Raw genomic sequence first — 20,405 nt, 5'->3', positions numbered from 1 at the left:
ATAACAAATAAAGAAACACCCATCAGTGTTAAATACAAGTATTTTAGAGTCAGTAACATCAATGATTGTGCAGCCCACCACTTCCCATTGAACCAAAGAAAATGAACGTATCCTTCACAATCTGCTAATAAGTAAATAAGACTATGAAGCTGTTTTGGGAATGGGGGGGGGGGGGGGGGGGCACTGTTTTGGAGCTGATAAACTCTCAAATTAATTATATTGGTCATGCTTATTAATCTCTTATTCTCAGATAATCCAAATAATAGGAGCACAGTGTTAAAAATGATGTTTTGTCTTCAAAATGACCTTGCAAATGACCATGCACATGTTCCACCACAGTAATATAATTACATGGGCCCGCTGTCCTAAGCTATAAATTGGAGCCGAACTGCCATCCTGATGTTCTGTAAGCCTCTATGTGAGCATTTCAATGTTTGTATATAATTGTATAAAAATAGACCTGGCAAATTATTGCTTTCAGACGATGACTGTCCTTAATGCCAGACTGATGGAGGACAAAGGTTCAGTCATCCGTATCAACCATTTTAATATCATTATGAAATGTTACAGTGGACTAATATTTGTTGAATGTGTCCAAATGTGATGTTATACACACATTGTATTTAATGACAAAAGGTACTGATTACTTCATTGGTGCCATTATTTCAAGTTGTGTTATTACTGATCTAATATTAAGTGTAATGCTGTGAAGTGAATGGAAAAGGGGATGATCTTCTGTGGTAGATACAGTGGCGTAGTCGGCATGAAATAGACCCTTTTGCCTAGTAACATATACAGATCAAGGAGCAGAGAGGAAGGAAAAGGATATGTGTGACCAATGCAACCTCTAACCCAGAGCTGTCATTACTGTATGTGTCTCATCATCACTAATGTCAACTCTGACTGCCCTCTCTGGACATAATATGACATAATATGTTCCCTGCTCATACTAGGGACATACACTGAGTGTACAAAACATTAGGAACACCTGCTCTTTCTTTGACAGACTGACCAGGTGAATCCAAGTGAAAGCTATGATCCCTTATTGATGTCACTTGTTAAATCCACATAAAAAAGTGTAGATGAAGGGGAGGAGACAGGTTAAAGATGGATTTTTATGCCTTGAGACAATTGAGACATAGATTGTGTATGTGTGCCATTCAGAGGGTGAATGGGCAAGACAAAATATATAAGTGCCTTTGAACTGGATATCGTAGAAGGTGTCAAGAACTGCAATGCTGCTGGGTTTCCCCTTGTGTATCAAGAATGGTCCACCACCCAAAGGACATCCAGCCAACTTGACACAACTGTGGGAAGCACTGAAGTCAACATGGGCCAGCATCCTGTAGAGTCCATGTCCCGACGAATTGAGGCTGTTCTCTGGGCAAATGTTGAGAGCAAACTTGAACGTTGTGAAAATTCTGTGAAACTTCCAGCGCGCGTTTTCTGTGAACACTGAGGCTGTACCCACTTTAAGTTAGTTTTAACAGTGACCATGTAGGCTACTGTGGCTATTTGATCATAATGTAGGCCTACCGGAGTGGCCTACCATCAAAAACAATGGAGAAAATGCATCCCATAACATTTTAACATGGAAATAGCTGTTCTATCATAAAGCCTACAGTAGCAGCCAATTTCTGTTGTTCAATGTAGACCTACATTCCATGACACTTTTGAAAAAAACTTACAGGGCTTGACATCAACCTGTTTATCCACTTGGTGACTGAAAATGCTGTTGTGTTGTTTGATGCAAGAAACCACTTTACAAAATAAAATGCATTATTATTGTCATACCATTAATACAGAGAATCAGAAATATTGTGCTACCCTCTGCCTATTGGCTACTTAGCTTATTCAAGCCTGTCTCAAAATACACACTGCCCCTTTAAGACAAGAAAAAGCTCTTTACCCGACTCACTTTTCAAAGATATCTAGAAATGTACATGTTTTGTGCTCTTGGCTCATGTAGCTCTCGCTTTGATCTCAAAACAAGCGCATCTTCTCACGATTGCTCATGCTGCAAGCACAATCCAGTTCAAAGTAAATGGCACAGATCCATATACAGTGCATTTGGAAGGTATTCAGACCCCTTGACTTTTTCCACATTTTGTTATTTTAAAGCCTTATTCAAAAATGGATTAAATTGTTTCTACACACACTACCCCATAATGACAAAGCAGAAACAGGTTTCTCGTATTTACATAAGTATTCAGAGCCTTTACTCAGTACTTTGTTGAAGCACCTTTGGCAGCGATTACAGCCTTGAGTCTTCTTGGGTAAGACGCTACACCTGTATTAGGGGAGTTTCTCCCATTCTTCTCTTCAGATCCTCTCAAGCTCTGTCAGGTTGGATGGGGAGTGTCGCTGCAAAGCTATTTTCAGGTCTCTCCAGAGATGTTGGATCGGGTTCAAGTCCGGGCTCTGCCTGGGCCACTCAAGGACATTCAGAGACTTGTCCCGAAGTCACAGCTGCGTTGTCTTGGCTGTGTGCTTAGGGTCGTTGTCCTGTTGGAAGGTGAACCTTCACCCCAGTCTGAGGTCCTGAGCGCTCAGGACCTTTCATTAAGGATCTCTCTGTACTTTGCTTCGTTCATCTAGTCTCCCAGTCCCTGCTGCTGAAAAACATCCCTGCAGCATGATGCTGCCACCACCAGCCTTCACCAAAGGAATGGTGCCAGGTTTCCTCCACATGTGACGCTTGACATTCAGGCCAAAGAGTTCAATCTTGGTTTCATCAGACTCATGGTCTGAGAGTCCTTTGGGTGCTTTTTGGCAAACTCCAAGCAGGCTGTCGTGCCTTTTACTGAGTGGCTTCCGTCTGGCCACTCTACCATAAAGGCCTGATTGGTGGTGCTGCACAGATGGTTGTCCTTCTTGAAGGTTCTCCCATCTCCACAGAGGAACTCTGGAATTGGAATCAATGGAATTTAACACAGGTGGACTCCAATCAAATTGTAGAAACATCTCAAGGATGATCAGTGGAAACATGGTGCACCTGAGCTCAATTTCGGTGTCATATCAAAGGGTCTGAAAATTTTTGAATAAGGCTTTAACATAACAAAATGTGGAAAAAGTCAAGGGGTCTGAATTCTTTCCAAATGCACTGTATCGTGTCTGTGACTATCATTAAATGTGAAGACTGTTATTTTATCAAATCAATTCTCTATGTGTAATTATTATTACGTTATTAAACTAATAATGTAAACTTTAATTAATTAGGAAGTCGGGGCACCATGGGAAAATGTTTATAGAGTCTCTATTTCCCGAATCGACACTTCAGATATTTTCATATCTTATCAATTAGTCTTCTATTTATGAATTATTAATTGTTACCTCATTAGTCTCATTCCAAACATTGTACAATTCTTGGTTATCTGCATGAACCCTGGTTTCCATAATGAATCAGCAATAAACAAATTTGCTTAATTATTTATTTACTAACTAACAAAATAATCACACAGCATTACATAACAAACAAACAGTAGATAATGGTTACTAACAGTGATAGAAAAGTCCCTAGTGGGCTAAGCCGATATGACAGCATGGTAGTCAACGGAACGGGGTGGGGACTGAGAGAGCGGGAAAGACTAAATGGATTCACTACACACAGTCTATAATTATATTCATTGAAATGCTAATCCTTTGCACATGAACGGCCACTCAATCGAGAATAATTGCAATGTATATATATTTACACTCGTATGTCGTTGTTGTCTTCTCTGTTGGATTCCTCGATCGTCCTGTAGAGTTCATCAGAGTCTCTGGTTAACTTTCCTAGAAGTCACAATGTCTTTCGTGGTTGTAGGTGGATAGACTGGATACTTCAGAGTAACATTCAGAAATGTTCTCATAGAATAGTTGATTTGGCGGTTGTCGGTATACGTAATTTCTAGCTGCAGACTAGTAATTCGTGTCGCCTAGAATTTCACCCTTATTCTGTAGTGATCGATAGTCTCAGAGTTGAACCATTTCCAGCCGTGTAGCCAACTACCCGCGGTCTGGTTTAATGGTCTATAGAGTTGTAGCCATTCCAATGTGGGGACGACGTTCTCTGACTTATCCTTTGGTAGAGTTGAAGTTTAAACCACTTCACACACCAGCATCACCCGGCATGTTTTGGTCACAGAAATTCAACCATTTGCAACCTTAGCTTACACCGGGGTTTGTGTGGTCTGGTGTGAATTGTGCCCTGAGTGGGTTTTATACATTTCAGAGAAAATGGCAGTTCATGACGCTGACGTAACGTCTATGCTCACGTGGGCGTGGCCATTGATTTGATTAACTTTATATGAAAAACCCACGCTCTCATTTAGAAGGTTAACATCACATTACATCTTTTCACAAATAGTTTCATATTTAATCACATATGTTTCACAATATTTAGATGTAAACCTGATAGCTGGAAAAATGTACACTTTAAGAGATACAGTTATGTATAGTCCCGTGTGGCTCAGTTGGTAGAGCATGGCGCTTGCAACGCCAGGGTTGTGGGTTCATTCCCCACGGGGGGACCAGGATGAATATGTATGAACTTTCCAATTTGTAAGTCGCTCTGGATAAGAGCGTCTGCTAAATGATGTAAATGTAATGTGTGTTTCCTGTCCTTCATGAGATCACCAAATGAAACACACTGGTCATAACTGTCCCTTAATTGCCCATGGACCATTCTCAAAAGTAGAAATATTGTTTAATTCTCCCATTTTGTGGATTAGTTGTTTGGCCAAGAGAGGTTCTTTGTTCTGGTAGACTCTCTCAATACCGCATGGCAGTTTCTACCAGGTATTTATGACCTGTCGTAAAGTCATAAAACTGTGGAGAGAAAGAGAGAGGGGGGGGACTATGATCCTCCCCCCAGGGCACATCATGACAGTCCCCCTCTGGTGGGTTGAATCTTGTGATTATCCTGCAAGTTGCAAAACAACATAAAAATAATGACCACGTGATGTCCTGGTTGTGGATCATCATTGCGGTCCCCCCTCTGGTGGTTGACCTTGGTAGGCTCTCTGAAAGTGGAGCAGTACACCACAAGGATGGGCAGTGGATGTCTGGTTGGTCATTGAAAATCATTGAACATAAGAATTTGTTCTTGCCTAGTTAAATTAAGGTTACACACACACCACACTGACCAAAAATTAATTTTGTTGGCATTTACGTATGTCCCCATTACCAGTAAAATATAATAAAATCCTATTTCTTTCACAAACCTATTTCATTGTTGATTTGTTCAGTCTTTTCATTCTCAATCAGGATTTCTATGGAACTCCGTTTGGGTCTTTGCGTGTCAAAAAAGATACACGTCAAATAACACTATTTGATGTGTCAAATAACACGACATAATCTGTTTCAGTAGCTATAGTTAGCTAGCTAACTATATAGCTAGGTGTCATCTAAAATAACCCTAATTTATAAGACAGTTCTTATTTGATTAATGGTGGGCGGACCCATCTATGTGAAGCTAGCCACAATAAGGATTAGCCACAATAGTGGACTTTGCGCTTAGCCTTCAAAATAAAAGTTATGGCATAATTCTACTGTTTGTATTAATTTGCATCACTGTCAATGACATGGTTTTATTTTTGAAGGCAAACTGCAAATTCCACTATTGTGCCTAATCCTATTTGTGGCTAGCTTCACAACACATAACCCGTTCCGTCGAGCGTCACTAGCCAGAGATAGCTAGCTGGCTGCTTATAACGTTAGCTTTTGGCAACAGGGTTAAGTAGCTGGCTAGCTATTTATGTTCATGAACTGAAGTTCAATTTCAATAGGCGAACAAGACGTGGCAACCTAGCTAATACATCTCACATGAATTCCTAAATCATTGCTAAGAATAATGAAAATGACTGTAGTTTCTACTGGTCATTGTTTTCAGCTGGTTGTATTGGTGCTAGCTAGGTACCAAGCTAAAGATAGCTACCCCAGAAGTTGCTTTATTACCAACGCGGTATTGTAAACACATAGTTCGTGGCCGGTGTTTGCTTGTTTTGCAGACTTTTGTACAGCTTTGACAGTGCTACTGTATCTTTTTTGACACACAAAGACCCAAATGACGTTCCACAGTATGTATGTCATGAAGCTAATAGCAGTGACGCTATTACTGTCTAACTCCGGTAGGGCAACATCTGAAAAATAGCGCACTTGGTAATGTGTACCGGTGCTCGACCAGTCGGCGAAAGCCAACCTCACCCACGACAGAGAACGGTTGATTGTCAAGGGCAATGAATTCAATTATCTTGGCTTTAATGGATTTCGCCTTTGAGTTGTCTTGCAGAAATTTCTTCATCTTTTCAAATGACCTGCCCGACTTGTTGACTGCTCGATCCACACAGCAGACACTGTGTGGGCTAGGTTAGGAATGCTGTGTTGCACGTGTAGCGCAACATTTTATGTGGTGTTATTACGTCATGTACCTACGTTATATAGGTATGCACGATAGCTTTGACAACGGTTTTAACATCGGTGTTAAACTAGACATTGGGCCGTACCAATGTTGGCATTGTTAGCTAATATCGTCCCGATTCTGATATGGTCACCGATATATTGTGCGTCCCTAAATTACATTTCTTCCGAAATGAGCGGCTTTGTGGCACTAAGTGATGTTGTATGGTGTTGGAATCGGCTAAACTTTGAACATTGAGATATTAAATAAATGATAGAGACAAAGCCTTGAATAGAAAGAGTTTGTAAAAAGCCAGAAGGCTTTGGAATGTGTTTGATGGAGGAGAGGAGAGCGATGTGTTGATATAGGGAAGACAGATGGATATCTGTGGAGAGGTGAAGGAGGGGTTGAGGTCAGGAGGTGAGGGTGGAGGTCAGTTCCCTTAAGGGAGTAATCAGGGTTGGTATCTGGTTACCTTCTTTCCTGTGGAGAGCCATAAAATGTAAGGATTGGAGGGAAAGAGGAGTGTCTTAAGTAGGATGCATATAAACTGTGATGTCTGAAATCGTTTGCTGTCTGTTTACAGCTGTACAGAACCCTTGGGGAATGATTAAACTTGGTTAAAGCTTCTCGAGTTATTTACTCTGAAAAATAAGAACTAACAATGGGGACTTGTTTATGGCTCTATCACTTCCTACGTGTCAAAGGAACTGAAATGAAAAGGAATGAAAGCATAAACAAAAGATATAGAAAATAAAGTTATCACACCAAAATCATCTAATTGGACTGTATTCTATATACGTCCAAGGTCCTGGCAAAATGACCCTATCATTGCATTGTTTAATGTCATATCTAGGGTGTTCCTAATGTGCGGTGTGTTGCTTAGGCACTTATTCCTAAGTTGATAACTACATGATAAGTCTACAGCTGCAAGGCACCAGCTTCGGGCAGTCTACAGGGATGACCTATGGACCTCTGTGGAGAAACTGGTGAGTTCTGTAGGTGTAGAGTCAATGGCCTCAGAGTACATTTTCAACTTTACTAAGGCTGGTATTTTTTTCAGACCCTTAAGTGATCCGAGCATAAATCCTCATTGAATGTTCTGTTGTACGTCTGCGTTTATGCTTACATAAGCGCACATGCCAGAATGAGTCTGACGTCATCAGATAATCTCCAGGTCAATGCCAGGTCAATGTCGACCTCAAGACATATGTTAAGGGGACCTGTAGTAGTTTTCCTACAAGTCACTGTGTCTTACATCATTGTAGCGGTGATAGGTATGAAGGAGTCTATTTCATAGCTATGTTATCCACAGAGGAGCTAACCTCACAACAGAAGTACTCTCTAAGAACTGAACCAGTCGTACGCGGTGTGATCATGGTTCATGACTTCTAATAACTTTCCTCCTGAATGGAGGGTTCTATATATTAGTGGCATGTGTGTTGACCATCAGAAGAGTGTTCTGGAGATTCCCTTACACGTGTTGCAATCTGAGTGACTACTAACTCCTCTGTCACTATTTATCAATAGCAATTTGACTTATGAGGTCTCTAATCCTCTTACTGATTGTTGCTGGACTGACTGTTGTAGCATTGGTATTGGTACTCAAGGGATCAGTTATCCTACCGATTTATTCTGAAATATTATCCTACCGGAACACATGATTAAAGTACTTTACTAGTTGTATTGTAGTTGAAACTACATATGGAAAGGCATTGCTATTTTTTCCATTTGTTTTGGAGGTGAAAGTCCACTGGACTTCTTTTACAACTAGTGTGGAACACCTCAGTAATATCTTAGATGTGTTCTAAGATGATCCCCATCTAGGGGCCTGTCTGCTCCTCACTGTTCTCATAGGGGAGTTTACAACTAGATTTGTTTTCTGCTCTGACGGCCTCATACGGTGTTGCACGTAGTCTCGACCCCCCCCTCCCTCACCGGCCTCAATGAGGCTCATCATGGGTCTGGGCTACTATTCACCCCTTTGTGGCTCGGGACCCCCCCCCACCAGCGGTTGGTGTTTGGTGTTGGTATCCGAGGCACAAACGAAAAGGTCGGACCCTATGTACGAGTTGTCAGCGGCCACGTTGTTATGAGAATGGCTGAAACCTTTCAATCAAATCTCCTGGAGTTTGTGCTTCAAAATGCTCAGTGGCTGTCGAGGCCTGTCAGTCACCACAGCGTCCGCGTGTGGCAACCTCTTCAGTACCTGCGAACTGAGACGAGGATATCTGTCTGTGATATCACAATGTGTTTTACCAGTGGGAGTCATCGGGTCAGTTGCTGGACTGACGGCGTTAATGTCATTGTAAGGGGTGACAGTCCCCCACAAAGCGGAAGATGTGTCATCGGAAGCAGAGTACACTCTGCTCATTGATGTGTTTCTTGCTGAGATGGCCGCAGGGCTTGCGCAAGTGTTCAAAGAGCAAGAGAAGTTCATCTCAACTACAGTATTGCACGACTTCAAGGAGGAGAGAAGTTGCTCATTCTCAGGGACTCGAAATCATGAAAATAATGGTCAATCAGGTTTGCTGATGGAATGTGTCGAGATATCGTAATATCTCCTTGGATCGGATTCTGCACCAAGAGGTTTCTAAACGTCTTTTTCCCAAGGGGTGCGACAGATACCCCTCGTGGATGACTGCATTGCAGCTAGCGTTAGGGGAAGACAGTGTGGTTAGTGAAGGCACTGTGACCTGTGACCATACATGGTTGGTTTTCCAATTCATCAGTGGGAGTAACCGATCCATCAAGTCTGCTCCGAGTAGCAGGGGTTCAGATTCGAGGCTGGTAACATACACAGGGTGAACGAGCGATACATCCTGGAAGTATAGTTTCAGCATGACTCTCAATGTGAGAGGCGAGGTAGTCTGAGTGACCCTGGAAGTGTAGTTTCGCATCATTCTACATTTAACCAACGTTTAGTTGGCTTCATAACCCTTTTGAGATCATCGAACAATGTTTTAGAGATAAGCGATATTGTCGCGCCCGAATCAATTAGCGCATGACAAGTTAAGCAGTCCTTCAGGACTGTTTCTAGGTATGGCCGTTTAGAGTCAGTGGACATATTCCCCACAAAGTGGAGTGTTTGTTCGCAACGACGTGATGTGCCATTTCTGTTCAAGGTGTTCTGTTATTCTGTTATACTCACAGACATAATTCAAACGGTTTTAGAAACTTCAGAGTGTTTTCTATCCAATATGAATAATAATATGCATATATTAGCAACTGGGACTAAGGAGCAGGCCGTTTAATATGGGCANGTTTTAGAAACTTCAGAGTGTTTTCTATCCAATATGAATAATAATATGCATATATTAGCAACTGGGACTAAGGAGCAGGCCGTTTAATATGGGCACCTCTGTGCACCTTTCATCCAAGCTACTCAATACTGCCCCTTCAGCCATAAGAAGTTAAACAAAGCTTTTGACCTTTTTCTTCGCAACCTTTGTATCAGAGTCTGTAGACAAAGCCTGCGGGCTTGTTTCTTGACTGAGCGGGCCCTGGATAGGGTCTCTTTTTTACTTCCTTGCTAAGAGCGTTAATTCCAGTCTTTCATGGTTAGATGGATACTTCAGAGTACCATTCAGAAATGTTCTCATAGAATAGATGTTTCGGCAGTTGTCCGTCTTCGCTTCCCAGGTTGACATAATTTCTAGCTGCAGACTAGTAATTAGTATCTAAGATTTGCTCTTATTCTGTCGGGACCGATAGTCTCAGAGTTGAACCATTTCCACCCATGTAGCCAATGCTCCACATGGTATGGTTAGGAATTCAACAACCATTGCAACCTTAGCGGACACTGAAGTTTTTGTGGTCTAAACTCAACCTGTGCCCCCTTAGCTGACCGAGGTACACGTGGTCGGAAGATGATTTAGAAAACAGTAGAAAAGGGCTCTTCCATGACGCCAGATCATGTCTGTGCTCACGGGGGCAGGCCAATGACTTAGTTAAACTTTAAAGGGAATACAGTTCTCTTTCATTTAAGGTTTAACATCACTTTACATCATTTCACAAATAGTTTCATCTTTACTCATTCATTTTATACAAGAATTAGAATCAAACCTCATAATTGAGAAATGTACACATTCAGAGATATAGTCATGTGTGTTTCCTGTCCTCTCTGAGGTCACCAAATGAAACACACTCGTCATACCTGTCCCTTGAGTGTCCACGGACCATTCCCACCTTCTCACAAGTGGACATTTTGTATCAAATCCTCATTTTGGGGATTTAGGAGTTTGTCATGTGAAATCCTTTGTTTTCTCTATGTGTCTCTTTCTGCATGGCCAGGGGGAAAGAGTCTCCTCCACGAATTTACGACCTCAGATAACAGAACCTGGGTGTAGGAGAGAGAGAGGGGGAAGCCACTAGCTATACCCAAAAAGGGCCAAGTCATGACATATTATAGGCTATTTGGGAATTAAACTTCTTATGGCAGAGATCCCGTTAACGGGATCGACTTGACAACAGCCAGTGAAAGTGCAGGGCGCCAAATTCAAACAACAGAAATCTCATAATAAAAATTCCTCAAACATACAACTATTTTACACCATTTTAAAGATAAACTTGTTGTAAATCCAGCTTCAGTGTCCGATTTCAAAAAGGCTTTACGACGAAAGCACACCAAACGATTATGTTAGGTCAGTACCTAGTCACAGAAAAACACAGCCATTTTTCCAGCCAAAGAGAGGAGTCACAAAAAGCAGAAATAGTGATCAAATTATTCACTAACATTTGATGATCTTCATCAGATGACACTCATAGGACTTCATGTTACACACTACATGTATGTTTTGTTCGATAAAGTTCATATTTATATGCAAAAATCTTAGTTTACAGTGGCGCGTTATGTTCAGTAATGTTTTGCCTCCAAAACATCCGGTGATTTTGCAGAGAGCCACATCAATTTACAGAAATACTCATAATAAACATTGATAAAAGATACAAGTATTATACATGGAACTTTAGATAAACTTCTCCTTAATGCAGCCGCTGTGTCAGATTTTTTTTTTACTTTACGGAAAAAGCACACCATGCTATATTCTGAGTACAGTGCTCAGAGCCCAAACAAGCCATACAGATATCCGCCACGTTGTGGAGTCAACAGAAGTCAGAAATAGTATTATAAGTATTCACTTACTTTTGATGTGTCACGTTCGATGCTGGAGGAAGACCAAAGTGCAGCGTGGTGAGCGTACATTTCTCTTTTTATTTAAAATGTCGCCAACAAAACAACAAATGAAGAAAACAACCGTGAAGCTTACAGGGCTAAGTGCCACTAACAAAGTTACTACCCACACTGAAAGGAGGGGAAAAGGAGGGAAAGGAGGGTTAAAGGGCTACCTAAGTATGGTTCCCAATCAGAGACAATGATAGACAGCTGTCCCTGATTGAGAACAATACCTGGCCAAAACATAGAAATAAAGAAACATAGAAAACAAAACATAGAATGCCCACCCCAAATCACACCCTGACCAAACCAAATAGAGACATAAAAAGGCTCTCTAAGGTCAGGGCGTGACAAGAAGGCACTCCCAGGAATCCCAGTTCCACAATAAATGTTTGTTTTGTTCGATAACGTCCGTAATTTATGTCCAAATACCTCCTTTGTGTTCGCACGTTTAGTTCCAAAATCCAAATTGATGACGCGCAGGTCAGACGAAAAGTCAAAAAATTCCATTACAATTCGTAGAAACATGTCAAACGATGTATAGAATCAATCTTTAGGATGTTTTTAACATAAATCTTCAATAATGTTTCATCCGGAGAATTCCTTTGTCTTCAGAAATGCGATGGAACGCAGGTCGTCCTCCCGGGAGTGCGCGTGGTCAGCTCATGCCAGACACCTGACTCAAAGAGCTCTCCTTCCCTCATTCTTCCCAGTAGAAGCATCGAACAAGGTTCTAAAGACTGTTGACATCTAGTGGAAGCCTTAGGAAGTGCAATATGACCAATATCCCACTGTATATTGGATAGGCAAACCTACAAACCTCAGATTTCCCACTTCCTGGTTGGATTTTTTCTTAGGTTTTTGCTTGCCATATGAGTTCTGTTATACTCACAGACATCATTCAAACAGTTTTAGAAACGTCAGAGTGTTTTCTATCCAAATCTACTAATCATATGCATATCTTAGCTTCTGGGACTGAGTAGCAGGCAGTTTACTCTGGGCACCTCATTCATCCAAGCTACTCAATACTGCCCCCCAGCCATAAGAAGTTAATTCTCCCATTTTGTGGATTAGGAGTTTGGCCAAGAGAGGTTCTTTGTTCTGGTGGACTCTCTCAATACTGCATGGCAGTTTCTACCAGGTATTTATGACCTGTCATAAAGTCATAAAACTGTGGAGAGAGAGCGAGAGAGGAGGGGGCTATTATCCTCCCCCAGGGCATGTCATGACAAATGTATGCTACTCCGTTCTGCCTACAACAAAATCTCTTGCATAGTTTTGTTTCGGTATGTTGCATTGAAAGTGGTTAATACTGTGTTGATTCAATCACAATTGCCACAGTAAAGGGAAACCTTGATAGTGTTAACAGGGAAAACTCTAGTCAAGATCACTTTCTGAATCAAAATGCAGGCCGCGACCTACCTCTCAGAATTGTATTTAACATTTCCTAAAAAATGTAAGCCTATACAATATTAACCAATGAAAAACAGTACTGTAGCAAGTCAGTCTGTGTAGTAAGCTATAGGCCCAATACATTATCACTGCATATTAGCTGTGCAAAATTGCCTTGCTAATGCATTATTGTTCGGGCCATTTTAAGTTTGAGGTAGGCTAAATGATCACACCAGTAATAGATCCATTGTTGTATTACTTATGAGGCACAGCTGAGTGAGCATACATTTAAATAATTCGCTTTTTATTTGTATTTTACTTGGCTGATGGTGCCTGCATCTGATGTTCAGTCTCAGTGGAGGGAGAGAGCAGAAGCCTCTCAACATCCCTCCGCTCTCCCTTTCCTCCACTGACACTGGCCAAAAAGGGACAAAGTCTTACAGCTGATGGTGACTCGAGTCACACCTCATGCACAAATGAATGTTGTTACTCCCATGAACAGAGAAAGTGAAATAGTCCTCAATATTAAAAAAGGCACAAGCCACTAATAATAACAACAATGCTAGCCTATAGATACACTTTCCTACTCATTCATTACTTCTGCAGTGCTTCTTGTAGTGCTGAGTGGAAATAGGAAGAACGTGCATTTTATGGCTTATAAAAGTATTGAATACAAAGTGTTGACAGTGCTGAGTAAGAACTTAAACATGAGCTCACTCATAAAAACAGCATCTCTTTGCTGTATTTGTTGACAGTCTGTCTCTAGTCGTGTTTTTAACCGTTTTGAAATCTCACAGTATCAATTTTGCTGTAGCTTTCTTTTATGCCTGCTACGTTACTGCAGACACGGTAATCTGAGCCATCAGATTGGCCAGCGGTAGGCCTACAGTGCACTTGATTTGCTCTCTGGGCCCACAGGGAAGGTAGAGTGTGTACCTTCAGATGCATGAAATGGTTCAAAATGGCAACAGTTCGCCTACCCGATGCGCAAGGCAGCTGAATCGGGTGCACCTACCATCAACAGCCCGAGACAAAGAAAAAAAATAGGAACACAAGGCTTTATCGTTGAGTTTTTTACAGAAATGATTGATTAGGAATGCCTTGGAGATCGATTGGTTGGTGACTACTGCTCTAGAAAGTTGAGTGAAGGGGCAGTCTTTGGGCTACTGCACTTGTGCGCAGTTTAGAGGGAACATTTGGCGCAACTCAATATTAGTAAGGTGTTTCTAATGTGTGGTATACTCAGTGTATATCTGATCATAAATATACACTATAATCCAGGGCGAGGGTGAGACCCTGGTAATCACAACATATACAATCAATGGCTTAATCTAGAACTCTAAATCCAGGAATGGGTTCAGAGGATTTATACAAGGCTGCAACCAACTAACAAATGAATCCAAAAGCCATCTCTGTCTGTTTCGATGACCTGCAGGACTTCACCATGACCCTGTATCTGAGGCACTACTGGAAAGATGAGAGGCTGTCCTTTCCCAGCACAACCAATAAGAGCATGACGTTCGACGGGCGCCTGGTCAAGAAGATCTGGGTGCCTGATGTGTTCTTCGTCCACTCCAAGAGGTCGTTCATTCACGACACCACCACTGAGAACATCATGCTCAGGGTGTTCCCAGACGGACACGTGCTCTACAGCCTCAGGTGAGGAAACTGGAGCAGCAGCTTCGTTTTGTGTCATTTCTACGATGGCAGCGCAGAACTCAGTTGATCCACATTTTCCCAGCACACATCTACCCATCTCACAGAATCATACTTTACTACGAGGATGTAGCATGTTGACATTTTTGTGTTTTCGTCGTGGTGGATATAAAGATGTTGTGTTTGAATCCCAAGGGTGACGGTTACTGCTGCCTGTAACATGGACTTCAGTCGTTTCCCTCTGGATTCACAGACCTGCACCTTAGAGCTGGAGAGCTGTAAGTAGTGGTACTCTGATTGTCTCACACTGTGTTATGAAGGGATTTGGTGTGGCGGTACAGTACATTAGGCAGATTTCAATTAGAAATCCATTTCTGTTGTCTCCAGATGCTTACACGGACGAGGACCTCATGCTGTACTGGAAGAGTGGGGATGAGTCCCTGAGCACGGATGACAGGATCTCTCTGTCTCAGTTCCTCATCCAGAAGTTTCACACTACCTCCAGACTGGCTTTCTACAGCAGCACAGGTAGAACCACAAATAATCTCTGAGGGTCGGATAAAATGACGACTGGATGTTGCAAGAAGTCAACATTTATTCAACTTCTCAAGAAGTCAACATTTATTTGAATAACAAAATTGAAGTATATTATCTGACTGTTTGTATGGATATTTGTATGTGACAATTTCACTGAATCCAAACACAGTACATTGTTGTACAAATACATCTGCTCTTAAGTTCTTCAGAGAAGCAAAACCCATTTTCATATTTATGGTGATATCTCACGTGTCTTTCACTTCTTCCCTCCAGGCTGGTACAACCGTCTGTACATCAACTTCACCCTGCGACGCCACATCTTCTTCTTCCTGCTTCAGACCTACTTCCCTGCCACTCTGATGGTCATGTTGTCCTGGGTGTCCTTCTGGATCGACCGTCGGGCCGTACCGGCCAGGGTCTCATTAGGTAAGATACGCTCTTAGAAGAAAAGATTCTACCTAGAACCTAAAAGGGTTCTTCAGTTGTTCCTGTGGCGGGGAAACCTTTTTCTAAGAGTGTAGATGGATTGGTTGGTTCATATCTATGAGGATACTTCCTTGAGTCTCGTGTTCACACGGACGTTGTGTGTTGTACTGTGCTCCAGGTATCACCACTGTGCTCACCATGTCCACCATCATCACTGGAGTCAACGCCTCCATGCCCAGGGTTTCCTACATCAAAGCTGTGGACATTTACCTCTGGGTCAGTTTTGTGTTTGTGTTCCTATCGGTGCTGGAATATGCTGCCGTCAACTATCTGACAACGTTGAGGGACGGGAAAGATCGGAAGCTCAGGGAAAAGGCCAGAGAGCAGGTAAGGTTCCCATCTTACTATGCTGTACTGTTCTTCTTTATGTCCTTTCAGCATTTTTCCTAGTCTGATCTCTCTTTCTTTCTCTTTATCTCTCTCTCTTCTGTGCTACAGTCCCTGGGCCTGGCGAGAGAACAGGTAAAGGTCCTCATCATACCACACTGAACTACAAGTCCTTTCATCGTTTTTCCTACTCTGATCTCTCTCTATCTCTCTTTCTCTCTCTCACCCACCTGTCTCTCTCTCTCCCTCCCTCCATCGCTCTCTCTCTCTCTCTGCCCTACAGTCGCTCCCCTGCACATGTGGCATGTCCCACACCGGGACCATGATGGTGGACGGGACCTACAGCGAGTCCGACACCAACAGTCTAGCCGGGTACACCAGGGCCCCCGCTCCTGAGGACCCCCCGGAGAAGCAGGAACGCATGGTGGTGCACATCTCCTTGGACAACGAGTCCACGGCAACCAAGAAGAAGACGCGCTTCCGCAGCTTCAGTTTCATGCAGAACACCCACGCCATAGACACCTACTCCCGCATGATCTTTCCTGGATCCTACATCATTTTCAACCTCATCTACTGGTCTGTGTACTGCTGAGGCTCTCCCGGACAGCCTTGTCACAGTCAGCAGAGAGACAATCTACTGATGTTGCTGTACCAGATGAAACAGGACCGTTATTTAACTCTGGCTGACAAACTGATTGACTCAAAGTGGTAATGACCTCCATAATGCACATTGAGGTGGTGGATTTCTTATAACACCTGTGCTCACCAGCAGCACTCACAAATGTTTTCACAGATCTCTAGATGGATAACACCCTTCTATCCTCACCATCAGCTACAACCATCTTACTACTTGATTCAACTGTACAGCTTTCCTTTTTTTGCTATATAAACTATTTACGCAACCATGCAGGTCCAAGCACAAACTATGATGAATTTTATACTCATGGTACTGTCAAAGCAGGAAAACCGTATCTGTATTACTGATAGTATACGCACTTCTAAAATGGACTAAGTGTTGCCCAAGCTTGCCTCTTTAAGCAGAAAACAGAAAGCTTGATCCATAATGTGAGGGTTTGACCTCTAAATCGACTATGTTGATTTGGCAAGCATCAATTGCTCATGAGCAAATTGAAACACAGCCACAGACTCATGTCTTCTAGGAATGCACCAGGTGTTATTATTTTTAACAGCTGATCATGATTGAGCAAACCACACACAAATCTAAATCTACATTTATACAAGCTGGAATTTTCATCACATAGATGTTCACTTAGATTACAGTATTTCAGTATTTATTTAATTATTTATTCATTATCTATTTATTCAATTATTTATTCATTTTAGGCCTATCAATTTACTTACTTAATAAATGTTTAGTGCACTAATATGCCATTATACCTTAAGTTGTTAAAAACAATGCATGGGGCTAAATAGGTTTTTTCATGGCTGGCCACAGAAATTGTGAGGGTGGGTACCATTAATGAATGCTTATGTGAACTATCATTCAGCTTGTTTCAGGAACTCAATGTTATCAACCAATTAAAGAGTTGTTTCTGTTTGTATATTATTCAGAAGGGGTTTTAAAGACTTATAAACCTTTATCAGTGATGTATTGAACTTGAACAGCCTTAAGTGACCTGGTTTCACGGCTATATCTTTTGTGTTTGTTTGTTTGATTGACTGTTTGGATTACAAGTGACTGCATATTGCTTTTTTATATCCAGTATTCTATCCAACCAGTATATTAGTACACATGGTATTGTATGTAGTATGTAGATAGCCACAAGCATGAGCTGGATTTACTAGGCATCCATATTGCCACTGTAGACATGTCAGCATGTTGGACAAATGCTCAACCAACGCAAATCACCTCATACAGATGCTTGTCCACAAGCTGCACAACTACTGTAGACTGAATTATTGACTGAATTATTGACTACTGTAGACTGAATATTTAGAATGTATGCTTTTTGGAGCAGATTTATAAATAAAGGCTTTAAGCTAAAAGCATGTTTGCCGTCAATGTGTTTGAGCATGATTCATGACCATACATATTTTGTTTGCCTGTTCTCAATCTAAAGAAAAGTCTGTAAACATTATCTTTCAATTGCTGGAGGTCGGGTTGCAAAGTTCCAGTAACTCAAAATCCCCAACTTCTTTAAAAAATCCTAGTTGGAAGATTCCCTGAAGCAAGAGGTGATAAGCAGGAATTCTGAAATTCTCCAACCAGGATTTTGGGAGAACCTGTGAATTTTGGAAAAGCTGCTGGATTTTTGCAACCCTAGCTGGATTATGTCATTGTTTCCTTATGGATGAGGCAACATTACTAACGACTATGAGATAAGATGACTGGAAATACAGCATTCACTTTAAGAATAATGTGTTTGTGAGACAATCTTGCCATGTGCTGTACATCTGTCTGTCTGTAATCCAGATTTTAGAGAGCATTCATAGCACATTTAATCCCCAAACAAACAAATCAAATTAAATTAGCCTCAGTGAGAATGTCTAAGCTGCCCCCACCTACACAGCCGCTATATGTGTCTCCACACTGAGTGTACAAAACATTAGGAACACCTTCCTAATATTGAGTTGCACCCCCCTTTGTCTCCAATGCTTCCCAAGTTGGCTGGATGTCCTTTGGGTGGTGGCCCATTCTTGATACACACGGGAAACTGTTGAGCATGAAAAACCCAGCAGCGCTGCAGTTCTCGACACACTCAAACCGGTGCGCCTGGCACCTACTACCAAACCCCATTCAAAGGCACTTAAATCTTTTGTCTTGCCCATTCACCCTCTGAATGCCATACATACACAATCCATGTGGGATCATAGCTTTCACCTGGTCAGTCTGACATGGAAAGTTCCTAATGTTTTGTACAGTCAGTGTATATTACAACATAACATTGTAACATAATGGCGCTACAGTACAGTTGCCTATTGCCTACATATCCCTTTCAGCAGGATATGCCTGATATAGCATTGACCAATCAAGTGAGGCCCAGTGGTTGACCTACTGAACATCATAGATGTCATGTGATATGGCTAACTCATTCAGCAGAAAAATGACATCACTGTCATTGATCCACAGCACCGTTTGATCCTTTATCCTCTGTCTGCAGAGAAACAACTGCTGTTTCTGTTAACTGGCATTTAGGCAATATGCTAAACCCTGTTATGTTGCAGTGATGCCTGTTACATTGTGTAATCTGTCTACAAATGTTGTCTATTGTTGTCCCATCAGATGACCGCTGTCTGTGGTACTCAGTAAACCATTAACAGAGGGTGAGTTGGGATTGGATGCCCAGTGCCCTACCCCTCCATGGCAATCCAATCCTCACTACAAATACACCCTAATACAGGGCTTAACTATTATGATTAGGCAACTCTTCGTGTGTGTGTGTTGGTTCTATCCTTGTGAAGACCTGAAATCCCCAAAAGTCACTATAAGGATAGTCCCTATGAGGACAAAGGCTTAAACTTAGGAGTTAGGTTTAGGGTTACAATTATGGTTAGGGTTAAAATTAGGGTTAGGGTAAGTGGTTAGGTTTAGGAGTTAGGTTTCGGTTACGGGTTAAGGTTAGGGTTAGAATTAGGTTTAGGGTTGTTTACCCAAGTTACCAAAGTTGATGAAATCAGCTTAAAATAGAATATATTATATCCTAAGTATATCATAATTCATATTCATACAGTATATTGTAAAAAATATTTTGACAAGCATCTACAGTAAATATTATACTATTGTATTATGCCATGCTCACTGTCATATTCAACAGAACCATCATCATCAGTTGACAGTTGGTTAGTGCAGATTAATTTATAATGAAGAGAGATAGACCAATATTTTTTTTAAATGTAATGTCATGCGGTTGGCTTTGCATCAAGTGCTGCAATCTTCCGCCCACCAAATCCAGATGAATTATGTGTGGGGAGAAGTGATTGGGGAGGTGGGAGAAAATCAGTCAGTTCAAACAAAATTAAACTGCCACACATGCTATGAAAGAACTGCAGCAGCATTCTAAATAATTTATGTCATGGGAGACCTATTTGATTACCTCTGTGATAGCTGATGTGTTGATGAGCTTTCTGAAGCTATGGCTGCTTTGGCATCACCCAGGTGGGTGATACACATTGGTAGCAGTAGATAAGGTGAGTTTCCCCCATGTGCAAATCACTTTAAGCATCTGTAAAAGCATCTTATAATTCCAATCAATTGTTCATTGCAATTTTAAAAAAATCATTATTATATCAGATATATACAGTATCTCGTAAAAGAAGACCTTGCCATCAGGTACTTTTCTATCTGGTAGGTATTTCTGTAAGACAAATTTCCACTCTAAAGCTTGTTTTAGACCATGCCGCCCTCTATTGGTTGAAAGGTATGCAATAGAATGTTTGTTCAAATGAAATCCAAGTAAATGTGTTCCCTGTAGTCTTGTGTGTGCCAGTGCTCTG

General features: G+C 41.5%; 1 protein-coding gene across 1 annotated transcript in view; it reads left to right on the top strand.

Annotated features, from left to right (window-relative positions):
- LOC111972535 (gamma-aminobutyric acid receptor subunit rho-2-like) overlaps positions 1-17,973 on the top strand; it is a 32,413-nt gene extending 14,440 nt beyond the window's left edge. The window contains exons 4-10 of the mRNA XM_023999537.2: positions 14,380-14,603; positions 14,796-14,878; positions 14,988-15,128; positions 15,411-15,563; positions 15,742-15,950; positions 16,062-16,085; positions 16,234-17,973. Of these exons, the coding sequence (XP_023855305.1) occupies positions 14,380-14,603; positions 14,796-14,878; positions 14,988-15,128; positions 15,411-15,563; positions 15,742-15,950; positions 16,062-16,085; positions 16,234-16,542 (1,143 nt within the window). The 3' untranslated portion in view covers positions 16,543-17,973. The remainder of the gene's footprint in view (positions 1-14,379; positions 14,604-14,795; positions 14,879-14,987; positions 15,129-15,410; positions 15,564-15,741; positions 15,951-16,061; positions 16,086-16,233) is intronic.
- Positions 17,974-20,405: the final 2,432 nt, after the last annotated feature.

This window comes from Salvelinus sp. IW2-2015, linkage group LG14 (genome assembly GCF_002910315.2).
Source record: "Salvelinus sp. IW2-2015 linkage group LG14, ASM291031v2, whole genome shotgun sequence".
Taxonomy (NCBI): domain Eukaryota; kingdom Metazoa; phylum Chordata; class Actinopteri; order Salmoniformes; family Salmonidae; genus Salvelinus; species Salvelinus sp. IW2-2015.
The sequence above is the reverse complement of the archived record's forward strand: the minus strand, read 5'-3'. Positions and strand labels throughout refer to the sequence as shown.